Below are 17,162 nucleotides of genomic sequence, written 5' to 3' on the forward strand. Positions count from 1 at the left end.
TACAAAATCTATAAGTTAGATTCCAGGTATTAGCTGGGTTTTTAAACTGATATTAAGAAAAGCAGCTCAAACTGGAAAATGCATCTAACCCCATGCCATTCTATCTTTGCAACCCATTTTGTGTCCTTTTGGTACCAATATGTAAATGTTGGTTGGATGTGACATCAATAATTCAAGCTTTATTTATATGATTTTCACAAGGCCGAAAATGCTATGTAATAACTTTTGCGTCAAAGCAGTCATGCAGTTGTCATACCACACACTGGCACAGAAATGGCAATCATAATTAATTTACAGCAACAAGGTCATTCACCTTACTGCCACTTAATTCTAGTTTATATGTACACCACAAGAGTCTATACAAATAAGTTGTTCTAACTCAGAAGTTTTGTTGTAATGTAACCAGATCAAATTTCTTCACAACCTGATACCTGACGTACAGGTGTCAGGTCTTATTGAAATATTGCCAGATACCTGTGAATCCGGTATTAGGACAAGCTTTCAAATAAAATATTGTACACGCTCCTACACAAATAAAAACATGACTGTATTGGAAGAAATGCAACTTTCTCACTCTCTGAGAGAGTGAGAGAGAGAAAAAGAAAACATCAACGTACACATGCTATCCAAACAGACTGATTACTGCCTTGCAGAGGTGCTGATTATTTAAGAAATTCAAGTAATCAGTTACCACTAGTGTGGGCTGAGGCCAAGCTTGAAGCAAAGCACAGTTGAGGCGATTTCTCTAATGAGAGTCTAAATTAGAACGGAAGAGATGCATTCCTGTATCCGTAGACCAAACATTCTCTCTCTCTCTCTCCCTCTCTCTGTCTTTTTTCTCTCTCCCTTTCTCTCTTACATAGTATGCTGCAGTCTTTTTCTTATTTGCTTTTGTGCCTCTTTGACACTTTGACAATGAGGGCCTTTCTACTTACTGGAGTGTCTGCCTTGCTCTTTATGCTATGTCTCTAATTACAGCTTTGGTAATGGCTTCCACTGTTTTCTCAGCGAAGTGCCTAGAGTTGTGTTTGCGTTTATAAGTATGAGGGTGACATTGATACGCCGCCCCTCCTTCAGTTTGACCCTGCCACTCATGGCCCACTGAATGAGTTTACCTTTTTTTTTCTTTCTCCTTATTTTTAAACGAATCATAATTACACAGCCAATTAGGGGGTCACCTTGAAGAACTTTCTTCTCTTTATGACTCTGACTGGGTGTGTGTGGGGGGGGGTGGGGGGTGGGGGTGCGCATGTGTGTAGGATTCACTACTGTGAGCCTGCTGCCTGGTTGAAATTCACTTAATGGCTTTGACAGTGGACTGCAAAAGTATCTATACCTCCTGAGCATTATCACGTCACAACCACAAACTTTAATGTTTTTTTTTATTTATTTGGGATTTCATGTGATGATCTTTTATCTTGTGTTCTCTCTTTGTTTTGTGTTTTTCATATTCATGTTATTCCTTAGTTATAAGTTTCCTTGTAGTTTTGTTTTGAAAGTTTGTTCATTTTAATCCCTCAGATGACCTGAACATATAACCAGAGCTGCAATAGGTGGTCTTGATGGCTCATACAAACTCCAATTGATAACAGGGTGGTCATAAAATTTTGACCACCCTGTCTGAAACCGTTTGAGCTTGTCTCCAATCAAGAATTTGAAAAAAATAACTGTTTTTAGATATAAAAAATAGTAAAGAGTTGTTCAATGTTCAAAAGGAGCTGCAGTTTTAGTTGTTCTACCAAGTTTTGACTCAAACAGGCTGAGTGGAAACATATGCAATACATATTAGATTTTTACTTTCAAAATATTTGAAAAACTATGCTAAATATCTTCTTTCCACTTAAAAATGATGCATACCTTTACATTGGTTTATCATATAAAGTCCCTATAACATTCTTTAAAGGTAGTGGTTGTGACGAGGTAAAACAATTAGAGGGATAGGAATGTTTTGCAAAGGCACTGCAAGTCTTAAGATGTGAAAACGCAAAGCGCAATTACTTTCCTTTCTAGTTGGATATTGTACATTGTCGTTTGTAAATGTATATTTTGCTAATTTGTTGATTTTATGTATAAGAGATCTGATAAATCAACATTCCAGCCTTCAGCCATAAACACTTTCACAGAGGGGAATGAGCTTCCATGATCTTCACACATGGATGACTTCGAGTTACATGACCTATATAACATGTTACATGCCCCGCCGGCTCCCATGTCTCACCCTGATATGGAAGAGCAGCACATTACAGGTGTGTAAGCCCCGCACATGAACACACAGAGAGGAGTCATGAACAAAGCGGCAATCTGGATTATACCGCTCATATGATCTCAAACGCAGCCTGTCACTATACCTGCTACCCTTCAGTTCCCTTAGGACTCCCTTATTGTGTGCTTTGTTTTTTTAACCATTTCATTTCTTTATTGTAATAATAAATAAAATAAAATAAAATAAAAAACACTTATCAGTATCTGACTTGAACAATGCCATCCATATTTCTGTCATTTTGCCTGTGGTGAGCAGGTGGCGGTTTATGACTCTATCTGGACAGCAGAGGACTTTCTCTCCAGCCCCTCTGCCCCCGGTGATGAGCCTCACACTGAGGATGGTTTGCCACCAGAGAGCGAGACCAGCACTCATGTCGTAATCCAAACTCTGTACCTGAGTGGGCTAAAACAGAGATACAGACACTTCCTCCGACAACCTGATGGGACTATCATTGAGGTGAGATTAAAGAAGAGGTTTTTTATTTAATGGTTCTTTGGGCAACGTATCCATTTTCCAAGCAGAATTGTTTGCATGTCTGGTGCTCATTGGATAAAAAAAAAAGATGCCCATTATTCCATTTTTTGTACTACTAAGACTTCTGCCTTTTATTATTCTGGTTTTATTCATCCTTTGAAATTATTGAGTCTTTGTTTTGGGTAAGAAGAAAAAGAAAAAAAGTACAAACATAACCATAATAGAGGAACAAAAGAAAAAAAATAATACATGCAAATCACAAGCAGCTCCATGGATCAGAAACTTCACATCATTTGGAATGAATTATTGAGAGGACAGAGTCTGTGGTAAGCTACAGTAAAAATCATGAGTTTGGGTTTGCTTATGTTCAGAAGAAGGTGAAGTGTGGAGAAGGCATATTGAAGATGGATTAATATGAAAAGTAAAGTGTTCAAGGTTCCAATAGATCTGTATAAAATATTGTCATCAGCATATAAATTGATTAAAGAACTTCCAGCAGTACGGAGAGTATTACGAATGTAGATGTTGGATAGAGTTAGACCTGGTATACACTCCAGAGGAACACCTGTAGACAATTGCGCAGGGTATGACATTGGGTAATTGTCCAATGTCCAATGACGTAGGGTAATTGATTTTGGAATAAATTACAATGATTTTAGATTATCCATTTTAACAGTTGGACACTAAAAAAAAGTTTTTCTTTGCTTTGTGAAGCCATCATACCTTATCTGATCCGGGTTGTGGTAACAACAAAGCTCTTTGCTCTACGTCGTTACAATCAGAAGAAGACTCAAAGTGAATGTTTATGCAGTGAGGTATGATTAAATTAAGACAATGATGACTATCAGATATCTAAACTATGCAGCACCAGAAATAGCTTAAATTTTGCAGCAAGTTGTGACACAAACCTTTATGGTTTATGCAGCGCTGTTTTCTCTACATGCACACAAAAAACATAACAGAATTCACATTCTGATGAATGGGTCACCATGGTGGCACTGTTATTAGCACTGTTGCCTTTCAGCATGAAGTTTCCTGGAACCTGGAATGAGATCTGTCTGCATGGAGTTTGAACAACCTCCCATGCATGTGTGTGTACTCTCTGGGTACTCCAGCTACCTCCAAAATGTGCAAGTAATGTTGTTTGGTCACTTGATGACATTGAGTCTCCGTGTATATGTCTGTGTTTTTGGGTTTTTTTGTCATGTGTGGCTCTGTGTTGCCCTGCACCGGACTGGCTGCCTATTCCTGTCTCTCTTATAATGTCCCTATAACGTTGAGCAAGCACAGAAAATAGATGGAAAGATGCTAAACTTTTTCTGATCGACTTCCACATTTAACTTCTTAAAAGTTACTTCTTAAAAGGCGGCTTTCTTTTTAAAGACTTCTTGGTAATTAGGATACTACTGCATTCTCTTCGCTCTTCCTTATTTTATTGTGTTTATTAACTGTCATTTTATGTGGCGTTTTGTGTTCTATAATATACTGCAAAGCACTTTTTGATATTTCTGTCTGTGAAAAGGGCCATGTAAATAATAAATACAATTTACTTACATACTCAAAAGTTACTCAAAATCTGTGGAAAGAGCTGCCGCTGAAGCAGGAATGTATTATTCAGTCTTCAATCATTCTGTCACACCCCAAGCAACCTGGATTGTCTCAACAAAATTAATATTTTAAAGTTGAAATGTCAAAGAAGTGAGGAGAGAAAATGCTTGATGTGCCAACAATTAGCTCTGAGGCTCTGTTATGTCCTAATGGTCCTCAATCATAAACCACCAGATAAATGAGCTTATTTAACAAAACATGATGGTGGTATATCTGTTTCGGTGCTGGTCTGTTTATGTGTGTATAGCCTATAGACTTGAGCAAGGTAAATGACATAACAAGGAGGATTGTTCATCACTGAAAATAGACACAGTGCAAAAACAAACGAAATGGTAAAAGCAATTAATTTTCTGCAAGCACACAAACAGATGTTCCCACTAATTTCTAGCAATAAAACCATTGATCACAGCATCTTTTCTTTGTGAGAAGAAGAAAGTTTATGACAATGGACTTCTGCATTCAAACGGCAACCGAGAATTCACAGAAGCCACATGTAGATGTCACCGTCCATGGAAAATTATTTCACGCTCTTTGTGTTGCTTATATTTCTCTCCTTTCTGGTGCACTTCATGTCACTTTGGTCTGCGCTTTTCACCTGTTCACAGGCGAAGGCTTTTAGGTAGCAAGTGATGCTGATGGCATTGTTTTTCACCAGCTGGTAGAGAAGAGCGATAACACCGCCAAGCAGCACATCACATAAAACTGATCACCTTCCGCCTGAAAGAACAGATCTTCACTTTACATAGTCCAAAGTAATCTAGTCCTAAATATATAGACTGGGTTTATGCAGGCCATTGTAAAAACACTTCAGCTGATTTTATTAGTGGTCTATGCTTAATTCTGGCAGCAGCATGCACATCAAACAAAGGGTTATTATTTATCAAGCTCACAAGATGAATAAAAAAGTAGGCAGGTGAGAACAAATACCACAAAAGTTTAAAGTTGACACACCAAGGTCCAGAAATTCACAGTACTGTATGTCTGTTTGTTCATTTAACACATCTATGTGTTTTTTGCCTTTAAATAGTTTGTATGTTCATTTTGTTTTCACATCTTCAAACCTTAACATATTTCATAGAACATTTGTGTGATAAAGTAAAACTAAAAAACAAGATATAGACATTCTAAGTACAAGTTAAGAGCATTGCAATTAATGATTAAATATTTTAATATTCTATTGTAGCCTAACCTTGATTTAAACATTTCTATCATTTTCTGGCCATTTTGGTGTTATTCTCTCTCCATAATTATGTAAATCCAAATATATTCTCAAACAGACTTCTGAAATCGTCACACAACAGCTTTACTAATCCCGAGAACAAATTACACACAGGAGGTTGTATAATGACAAAATGGGGGAAAAAATGTTTGTGTGAAAACTTTCACAGGGCAGCATATATTCTAATTGGATTGTGCAGATAATATGACCAATATTCTCTATCTTAGAAGTTAAATGGTCATCTCGCCTTTTCAGTTACTGAGCAAATATTTAGAAATGACTTATTTCCTTGAAGGAGTCCTGTTTGTTTGTGCAGAGGTGCCCTGAAGAACTTGTTTCACTGAGTCTAACATGACCAGAACTTTCAAGGCCAGCAGGTTTCCAAATCACACCCAAATCTGCACTTTAAGTGAACACAGTAAAAAAAAAAAAGGAAAAGAAAGAAAAAGCAGGTTCTTAGTGCCTGGAGCAATTGAAATGAAGGCAGATCAAAAACTGTTCATTTGGGAGTGAAAGACAACAAAAGTCGTAAGTCAGTAAAAAAAAAAAAATCTTTTGTTTATTCAGCAGTTGTGAAACATTTCATGTTGACTGAAAGTTGTTTGTGCTGCATCCTTTGCAATTAGTTGAAATATAGTAAAGTTACCGTTGAGAATGTTTAGTCAAAACTATAACAATAATGAACTCTTTATTGACTTGCATGTTGAATTCTGCTTTAAAAAGTTAATATTAATGATCCATCATGTGCCTTCACTGAGTCTGTAGCCAGAGGCAGGTGTGTGTGCGTGTGTGTGTGTTTCTGACCCTACTGAGAGAATCTTCTCGCTGAATCCCAACAAAACAAGAAGTTAAAGCTCCTTTCCCATCAGTGCGCTCCAATAAAAGCCATTAAAGGTAAAGTGAGGTGTAGCTTTCCAAATACTCATTACCTATAAACAGATGTTCCACAGCTGCCGACTCGCAAAATGTGCTGTCGACAACAACCGTTAGGGCCAAAATTATGTACGGAAAGGCATCCATATAAGCTAGGACCTTCAGAGAAGGACTCATAACCACTCTGTCTGTAGAAACAAGATGGCTGATGAAGAAATTAATGCAGGCAAAGTCATTATCTTCCCTCCTAAAACCACAGTGGGTTTATGTCCCCCTGTGCCGCTTTTTCTCTGAGGCTAGCATTTAAGTGTCGGCGGACTTATAAAAAGATAGGACAAGCCAATTGTGCTCCTTTTGTCTCCTTTTCCTCCATATGGGTGACAGCAGCATATGCAAGAACTGGCTCAGCTTCTGTAAAACTTCCATTAAAGATGCACAACTAAGGCTCTGCCAGCTTGAATATTACCTCTCTCTGCAAATTATTTATGGCTCGGAAAAAGCGCTGATGATGAGCATCTCCAGCGACTTGAATAAATAAAAGAACTTTTCCCTGCAATTTTTCTGGTGCTTTTTCTTTTCTCCTTCTTGTGAATGTGCTCAGTCGCAGAAACAAAAGGTGTGCAGTTTATTTAACAGTAAGATTTTATTAGCTGACATGTAATTATCTTAGCTTCAGCAGGGGTGAAAGTGTTGCGGTGCAATTAGGAGAGGTTATCGCCCATGTAGGTAGCGGATTTTTAAGACTACAAAGAAAACAAATTTGTAGAGGATCTTTATGCAGTAGCAATATTTTGAAAACAAAAAAATAATCTATCGAAGAGTAGCTTAGATTTCATCATGACATTCCATTAAATTTGTCAATATTGGTTTTTTTTGTTTTGTTTTGTTTTGTTTCTTTAAAAAAAATGGCATGAGTCAGCCTACTGTCCATCTTCAAATGACGACGTCTCTTTACTGGACCAATATTGACCTAATTTAGCATGCAGAGAATATGAAGAAGTTAACCTTTCGCAGAAACACCTTGCAGCAACATTAATTGACAAACTGCATCAATTCTCCATCTTCCCCCCTCTTGTAATTACTCTGCTGCATGTTTGATTGCCACTGTGGAGCTTAGGGCCGATGCTTCATTGCCGTAAGGTCGACAGTGACCGTCAGAAATATGAATTTGATTTGCACAGGAAGTTAGTGTGCTCTGTATTCTCTCTCTGTGTGAGGGGGTATGGGGCCGTGTGTGTGTGTGTGTGTTATGAAAAGACACTTTTGGAAAGAGACAAAGGAATGTCCTTGGCTCATCGCAGTATGTTGCATCAGGAGACTGATGCCTCCCTAGCAGCCATGTCTGTTTGACAGGAAAACGTCTCGGAAGCATACGACGTGTAATTATCAGACAAGTTTATACTGGTTTAACATCACAGAGAAATTGGCGAGACCTTTTCTGATGTCCCTCTTTTCCTCCTATAGTTGACTGTTTATATTATATGTTGCTAAAATGGGTTACTTATGTTTTAATATAGTAAAATCTCAAACAAAACGCTGTAAAAAGATGTTTTTGTAAGGGCTTCCAGAGAGGTTTCAGTGGGATTTCCGATATCTGTACCCAAGTAGATCTTGTAGTAGGTCCTGAGTAAAATACAGTATATTGTCTACATTGAGTCACCCATAAAATTGATTAAAATCAAGTGTTTTAATCACTTCCTCTCCTTAAATCAGCAAGTGCGGTGTAAAGCACCAGATGCAGTGGTCTGAGCGACGCCAGCAATAGATTCTCAAGCATAGAATACGAGTCCTCTGAAGTAATGAGTCACTTTTGTTGTTTGGCAATTTAACATCTGCTCCCAGTAGAGTTTGGATTATAGCTCAGCTTCATATAAACATATTCCCAATGCTGCAAAAGAAGACGTTTTTGAGAATTTTTTGATCAAGCCGTCTAGATGATCATAAGAAGCAATATAGCAGCGGTCCTTTTTTGTTCTGAAGGTGATTGGTGAACTACATGGATTGGACAATGCAACCAAGGAGGTGCCTTCTTGCCTGCATCAGAGCTCATCCCGTCAAAGAGAGGACAAGGCGGGTGCCAGCATCTCCCTCCAGCTACGGAAACGCAAAAAACTGTTTGGCCGTAAGTGTTACTTTGATACTTCTCCTGAAATGTAAACTTTATTGTTAATCGGATACAGTTCATTTAAGTGAAAGTCTTAGCCATATTGCTTTAAATGTTCTCTGCCCTTTAGGGTCCAATCGTGTGGAGCCGATCGCAGGCAGTGGATGTGGCTCGAGTTTTGCAAGACTGCCAGACCTCCCTCAGTAACAACGAAGACCACGTGAAGATTTGATTGTGTTCTTACACATTAGTCAATAATATTTTTGACACAGAAATTTCAGTGTTTCTAGATAGCAACAGCTGTTTATTACAAAAACATTTATTTATGCTAAGTATAATGCTAGGCTAATGTTAGCATGTTTACTCAGTTTTTTTTTTACGTGATTTGCTGATTGCTTGGGTTGTAGTCGTTTGGATGCAAATTTTGTGGTAACAAAGAAAAATGACTCAACTTCATCAACGTTTTACTTTCCTTTGAACTTTGTGACATTTAATGACAAGTGTTTGACCACTTTACATGACAGCGACACAAAGGTGGTAATACAAATATTAAGGAATTCTTAAAGATTGTTTGGGAAAATCAATACCTTTTGTATCAACAAAGTTTTGTTCAATAATAGTCATGAGAAACAGGCTGTGCAAATTGTGACTGCATTCTGCTGACGAAATTAAAAGAGTCGGTACGGGTAGATGCGTTCAGGCAGGGATTCCAGTAGAGATCCTAGATCCAATTTTGGATCAAATGTAGAAATCTCCACTGACACAAAACATGGACACAAAATGTACTTTTTTGAGTACATTTTGTGGTGCTGTGGGTTGCAACATTTTGTCTCTGAGATTCTATGCAGGCAAACCCTACTGACAAGTCATCTGTGACCTAACAACGTCAATAAACACTCGGACAACTCTCTTAACAGTTGCATGCTGTCAGGTATCGCACACTGCCTCAGCTGAATGAAATATGAAGATTCCTAAAGTCACTAATCAGAAGACAAGTGATAAAATATCAATTTTGGCCTCACATTAAACAGGATAATTTTCAGGCCAGCTTGATTTGTATTGAATATGTGTCTGCTGGCCGGTGCTTAGTGTAATGAACTGGCTCACAAATCAGGCTGTAATGGCCGCCTACTTACACATATTGCTTAATTAACGGTTGTGAGCTTATTAGCATGTGTCTCTGGCGCAGGGTGCAGGATGATGGGGAGCACGACTGATGTCGTTCAGAGCTTTTTATGGATGGCTAACCTATCATACTAAAGCCATCGCCCCTCTAAAATCTGATCTTAATAACCTGTCATTTTCATTGATGATGATTTCCCCTTTATGGCTGGCCATTACGGATCAAGTCCGGGGTCTCGTCGAATGGTCATAGCGGCCATTTGTGCTCATCATTATCAAGAATATGCCTTACTTTGGCCTTGAAGTTGCTGCTCACCTCCATGTTTAAACCATCATAGCTGTGGCCCTGGGGTGCCAGGGACACTGCATATGGACACACACAGCACAGCACACTCGCATATATTGAATATCCATTCAGCTCCAAAAGGCAGTTGGGCCTTCACAGTCTTAAAATAGAGAAAACGAAACCAAAGAAATGCGTTAAATTGAAGTACATTCTTTTCTTCTTTTTTTTCTTTTATATAACAACTGGATTTAAGTCTGGAATTTGAGTAGGTTCTAACACATGGCCATGCTATGATGTGAAACATCCAAAAATAGCTCTGGTTGTACGTTTTGGGTCACTGCCCTGCTTGAAGGTGAACCTCTGCCCAGCCTAAGTTCCAGGATGAAGACTGGGCTTTAATTTGCATCCCAGGTTGAACAAAAGCATCCCAACATCTCAATGCTGCCAAAGCCATGTGTCACCGTGGAGATGGTGGATTGAGATTGACACGGATTGTCATTTTTTAGCCACATATAATCTTGTATTCCTGTTTCATGTAAAAACAGAACAGAATATTTTAAAATTGTAACATGGAAAATATAGAGTAAAATTGAATGAATGCTTGCACAAGGCACGTTACAGAATAAAGGAAATGCTTTGTACTGGCTACAAAGTGTCTCAGTATTTAGAAAATCGCTATACAATTGAAATATATTATGATTACACCTCTAAGATGCTTGTGAAATCATTAAGCTTAGCTGATTCTAGAGATCATTTGGCACTACATACTGTATATATTTTTTTTCATCTTGCCCTCTTGTTTGTGTGACACTAGCCAGAGCCAGTTAGGCTAGTTAGGAATGACTCTATTAACAGTGACAGCGCTACACCCCCCAATTCAATCAATCCTCTAATGAACATTAAGCAGAAATTCTCCCTTTCAGAGATGAAGCTTTGCCTTTCTCTAAATACTCTACCTTTGTCATCTTACCAATTTACTCAAACTAGTGGGTTATTTTTACTTGCACTATTCCTCTATTTAAAAGGGCAACATGATCATGTTTTTTTTCTTTTTAATTATTCAACACAAGAAAAATATTTGATTGTTGTGTTCATTTCTTTCATGTATGTCTTTGATGTTATTTCCCCTCTGCCGTCTTTCTCATTTTATATTTTGCTAGAGAATCGCCATCTTTCTTTACTCAAAACCATCAAAACAATGCCCCATGCAATTTGTTCAAAACTGAGGGAAGCGCAGGTACAGAGGGGGAAGGAGGGGAGCCAAAGGTAATTCACAGGTTCAAATATTTGATTGTTAATGACAAACACCACTTCGGTGCAATTTAAATTTCAAATTGATCCCTGGGAGAAATTATTTCTGAGGGAGAAAAACATGCCGCTAGGTCTGCGCGCCACACATATGCTGATTTAAGTTAAAAGAAAACCTTTTTACAGAGCTATCATATGGGAGCTGCAACTTTTTGAAGTAGGTGCCCACATATGCTCGAAGCCAGCCCGAACCTGGGGATCTTTCTGGAGAGTGAGGAAAGAAGGGGTGGGGGTAAAATAAAACATAAGAAGAAGAAAAAATAACACTTTGACTAATTCTATATTTATGTAGCCCTCAGCTCGAGGTGTTCACATAAAACAGTTTGTATTCAGAAGTGCTACGGTGATCGTTACGCTTCTCGTTGAGATCGGCGACTCTCCGGGCAAGGTTGGCGGCTCCGGCTCAGACTGATTCAGTTGAATTAAAGTTGCCCAACTAAATAGATGGGATTTCAACTCATACTTTTCATCCTGTGTGTGTGTTTTTTTTATTATTATTAATAATTTCAAACCTTCTATGATTGTTTTCAGGGCAAACACTTCTGTTCTGTATTTCTTTTGATTGGGAATACTACTGCACTTTTTGCTAACATGTCAGTCTTTTTTTATTTGAAGCTGAAATATAACTATGCGTTTTGGCAACTTTTTGATCAATGAAAGTCCCTCAAGGAATTGGCTCATGCATAAAAGAACTTAAAAAAAAACCATGGTTGTATGTAAAATATGTCAACATAAATTTTTTATATAGTTTAAAAATTAATATTTTTTAGCTGTAGCCTACTTATTGCAAGTTGGGCCAAATTAATTTACTGAAAAAGGTCAACACTCCTTTCTTTGCACCAGAATACAAGTATCATAGCGGCATACCATTCAATAAAAATCAAAGCAAATTTAAATTCTCCATTGAGTTTATCTGTCAAACCTGTATTCCTCTCCACTGACCCTGAACTTGATTTCCTGGTGCTTAAGTCGAAGAAGACGCGTGCGGCTGCAGCGAGCGACGACGTCGACGCCGTGCCATATTTTTGTGGCATCTGGATAGAGACGCTACATTTACACACATATTTATTTATTTTTCCTCTACCAGAGCTTGGTCAGGGGAGGCAGATGTCCTGCTCACAGAAAAAAATAATAATAATAATAATTTGCAGTGAAAAGGGGCGATGGGGGTGAAGGGAAAAAAAATATGAATATGCAAATCTTGTCACAGTGTGGAACCTTGTAATGAGTGGGAAATGTTTTCGCCATCTTTCATTATGCAGAGGTCATTGCTTAATGCCAGGCAGCTGGGCCAAGCTTCGTCTCTCTGAGCCCCCCTTTACCCCCCACCCACCCATCCACCCTTACCCACAAATTCTCCTGTTGTCTTAAAAAAAATACTTGAACCAAATATTCTTAGCAACAACTCTGCATGTTGCTCTTCTTGGAAGAAAAGCTCATAGTTACAACTGATTTTTGAGAAGACTTCATGAATAAAAAGGTTGCGCTATTGAAACATACTTACCAGTTAAATAAAATATCTATAAATGGGTATTTTAGTCGTACAGCCAAAGTTAAAGTATGACACTTCACACGCCGTTTACCTTTTTATAGCGACTACTCCTTTGTATGGTATACTGCACACTAGAAACTATTCCAGGGAACATCTATCTCAGCAGAGATAGAGATTTTATGGGTCAATCCAACAAACATTTGAAAATATAACCAGCAGAATGGATGACTTGAACCTCCATTTGATCTTTAGGGTTTTCAAAAAAGCTTTTCTGAGTAACTTTGAGATTGACCTAGGTTGCTTATTTAGCAGGTTACTTGTATCAGTGGCATTGCTAATAGCTTCAGCTGAAACAACACAATGGTGCATGGTGGAGGCAGCATCATGCTATGATCCCGCTCCACCATCGGCATGGATATAAGCAAATACTGTTTGATGTAGCTGCCCAAAAAACTCAACACTAGTATCAGATAGGACATAAAATATGATGAGACCCAACTAACCTTATCATAAAAATCCATTTATGCTAAAGATGGGCCTGCAGACTCTTTACATTAAATGGTGCAAAGTGAAAAGGATTTTTTTTATGAAGGATCTGTTTTGTAGCATCTTTTAAAATGGGTTAGTTTCTAACATAACGTCATTCTTTTGGAACCACTTTATAAAGACAAATGATTTTTATTAATTTGGAAATCTGTGTACAACTTCATAAAGCGTCCAACAAAGAAGCTGTTTCTTCTCCACTTGTGCTGAATGCTTAATTCAAATCAACAATGGAAAATCTGGTTCTGAGAAAATACGAACGTTTCCATCAAATTGATCAAGTGGGAATCACGAGTAGCTCCTCTGAGGTGAAAGCTGAAAGAGAAAACAGCTAGTTATAATTCTTTGCTTACTTTTTGATCTCATTTTCTCTTGCGTGTTGCAGATTGCTAAGACAGCCCTCTGTTCTGCTGCCTCCTCTCATAAAAAACGTTCCTTATATTTTCTCTGGCATCTGCCTGACTTTGAGCTATAGTTCTGATCATTAGGTAAACCCATCTTCCTCTCCTCTCATGCAGTCTTCAAATAATCCTGGGTCTGAATGCTAAAAATGTAATGAACTTCACGGTTCATTGTGTCTGACATTGCTTAATTAATGGGTGCATTTAAAGTACGTAGGGCCTCTGCAATTGATTTATATGCATGATTTGCACATACAGCTGTTGTTTCCTGTAGGAGACTCATCACTCAAGAAATGTTTGGGCTGATAATAGATTTCATAGGTGAGATCAAGTCGTCCTGTCAGTCCTTCCATGTAAAAGCAGATTGTTCAGTAAATGTTCATACATGAACATTTACTGAACAATCTGCTTTTAGATTATGAACAACTAGTAATGAAATCTGAATTTTGTTCAAACAATCTGTTTGAATTATTGCTTAACCATTGCTTCAATGGGAATATTTTGTCTCATTTTACATTAATGGATAAATTAGACTTTTGTCTCTCCTCATATAAGGGACAAAAATGGACACCAGCACAAGCAATAAGTTGCCTGGGTGATTTTTGTGGAAGTGAAAACTCAGAAAATCACATGTTTTATTTATAAAAGTAAAATATATATATAAATATTAAAAAGCACATTTTATGTTGTCCATCCATACATTTTCTCAGCTGTACTGCAGTTTGTTTTTTTAAATAAAATGATACAAAATGGTGCAGGTTTTCATTTCTGATTCAAAGATAATTTTACAACTTTAAGGGGTTCAGAAATGAGGAAGGCTTTCAAGATTTGACTATGAACTATGACGTTGAACTTTCAAGTTTTTAAATGAAGACTGTAGATTAATTACAAATCATAAAGTTTCCTTTGTTTGGTAATAGGTAAGCCAAGGCATCTCAATATATTTACAATGTGTCCACAATAAGGCTTCTCCTCTGAGAATTATAATAAACTGTGCTTATACTGAAAGAGAATTTATGTACTTGTTCAAGTGTGAGCAGTCTTTTTATGGCTATGTAAACTGAAGGAAGTATCAGTAATGAAAAGAATTAAGATTTCCTCACAGTAAGCAGAAATGCAAAGGGTTATTTTGGAAGGAGAAGTAAAAAGTGAAGCAAAAACTTAACCCAACTGAGCTTCATCCTTTGTCCAAAGTATACCAAATTCTCACAGGTTTTCTTGTCTCTTGCACATTTACATTTAATGTAATCTTTTAATTTTATATGTTTCAGCATGTTTTTTTGTTTTTTTTCTCATGTGAAATAATACAAATGTTTTGACGTGGCCTGAATCATGAATCTGTGAGAGGAGGTAAAGATCAGGATCTCCATCCTCTATAACTTGTGGTTTACCACCAAAAAATGTAATTGTCAAAACATTATCGGAAACACGCAAAAAGCTGGTCAGCAATTGCAGTAAAAGGAGGATATTATAGCTTCAGTGCCAATAAACCTAATTCTATAGATTATTATAGAGAATATAAATACTTTTCAAACATACTTTGCAATTGAATTGTACATGAAGAGCAATATACACATATGTTCCTTCATGTCACACACATATCAAATAGACTGAATGATAAAAAGAACAGTGAATAATAAGTAAACACATAATAGTGCAAATAGGGGAGTGACCAGTAAACTAGAGAAATTGTCTAGTAAACAAAGGGACTGTCTTTTCTTAAACGAACAAAGATAGAAGCTGAAACACAGTGTAAACATAATTGTTAAAAGCTTCTCTCTCTCTTTCCACTCATATTGAAACACAACCTTTGCTATGTTAGCATTTAGCCTTCATTGACTCTGGCCTTAATATGCTTAGTGTGGGCTCACACAGTGTGGTTCTAATTATTGTTTTCTGTGGAGATCTGGAGGTCGCTGGCCCTTAACCATTATTTGGTTTTGGACAAATTCTCTGTAGAGCTCAGATCAATCTCTCACCTAGAGAACATTCAAGCATATTTCTATCACCATCATATTGATTTTTCCATGAGTGGGCCCTTGTTGTGTGTGCGTATATGTGTGTGCATGAAGTGTTTTCATGCTGGGGTTGCAGCCTGCAGCAGGCACAAACACACACACACACACACACATGCACGTTCTCTGGCGTGCACAGGCTGTACACTGACACAGACACGCACGGTGTACTTGTTCTTTTATTCATTTCTGTAGACACCCCTTGGCATTTCAGTGAGTAAAATGCAGGCATTGGCATATTTAATGGCTTTAGATCTCACACACACACACACACACACCCCTGCGCGTGCACGCCCACATATACACATACAAATGCATTCCTTGTTAAAACAGACGCCAAGAGAGCCATGTCCTCTCAGGAGCCAGGTCTCTCGTTTTCTTTATTACGTGCGCTAATCAATACTAACTGGCCTGGTGTGTTGAGGTGTGCCATCTTTCCATTTTACCACTGTTGCCCACCCAGCCGCCCTCGTTCTGCCACCCCACCGTCCAACCCTCCTTTTCCTTCCTTCATTTGCGTTTCCGCACCTGAATCCCATTCATCTCCTCATGAATCTATTATTCCTTATCCCGTCATCACATGATCCCACCATCGGTCTGTCCACAGCTTTTTCATGGTCCCCATCAATCCTTAGATTCATTGTTGTAGCTACAGTGAGCAAGTGAACACGAGCTGAAGAAATGGAAGTTCAAATCTATGGTGTGTGTGTGTGTGTGTGTGTGGAACGTGGAGGGGTTGAGGGGGGGTGAACACCAAGGCAGCATTATTGTCATCTATAACATAGTTGGACAGGGCAGGGTGATTTGGATTTAAATAATGTATTAGATTTTCAAGGGAGCTATTCACAATGTCTTACAACACGGGGAAACATTAACTCAAAGGTGGGCATGAATTGATGAATCAAAGCGAAGAGACAACGGATTTGAAACTGTATCTTTTTAAAGGCAAACCGAGATATATAACACTTTGACGCGAGTTGATTGGATCAACTCGGATGATTTCAGATGACTAGCAAGTGAGGCGAGGGGTTTTTTTATTGTTTGAGTGGGTTGCGAACATATAAAGTCTGGCTGTAGAGGGGAAGTGGAGCTGTGGGCTTTTTGCAGCAGCGCTCTGAGACAAAAGAGGCAGCTGGGCCGAGAGGGAGGGTGAAATAAAATATTGCAATGGAATTTGTCAAAAGCCAATAATCATTCTGGTGCGCGAGAGGAGTACTATATCAGAGCGCGAATCAATATCACATTACGTTGAGTATGGGAGTATATACAAGACTCATCAAATTGATTATTTTTGATGCTACAATGGCAGTTTCATTTGCTGGGGCCCTCAACAACTACTGTTCAATTACTGGGGCTAAGAGTGAATTCGGAGGAGGGGGGGAAAAAAAAAAGAAGAAGTAGAGCAAGAAAAATGGATTTTTATTTGACTAAAATAAAGCCTCCCCCGGAATGGA

The 17,162-nt window shown here is 38.1% G+C and overlaps 1 protein-coding gene across 1 annotated transcript in view; it reads left to right on the forward strand.

Moving 5' to 3' along the window:
- Window positions 1-14,447, forward strand: part of ofcc1 (orofacial cleft 1 candidate 1) — a 166,822-nt gene extending 152,375 nt beyond the window's left edge. Inside the window, exons 25-27 of the mRNA XM_028005695.1 lie at window positions 2,519-2,719; window positions 8,418-8,559; window positions 8,672-14,447. Of these exons, the coding sequence (XP_027861496.1) occupies window positions 2,519-2,719; window positions 8,418-8,559; window positions 8,672-8,748 (420 nt within the window). The 3' untranslated portion in view covers window positions 8,749-14,447. The remainder of the gene's footprint in view (window positions 1-2,518; window positions 2,720-8,417; window positions 8,560-8,671) is intronic.
- The last annotated feature ends 2,715 nt before the right edge of the window (window positions 14,448-17,162 follow it).

The sequence above is a fragment of the Xiphophorus couchianus genome, chromosome 21 (genome assembly GCF_001444195.1).
Source record: "Xiphophorus couchianus chromosome 21, X_couchianus-1.0, whole genome shotgun sequence".
Lineage (NCBI taxonomy): Eukaryota > Metazoa > Chordata > Actinopteri > Cyprinodontiformes > Poeciliidae > Xiphophorus > Xiphophorus couchianus.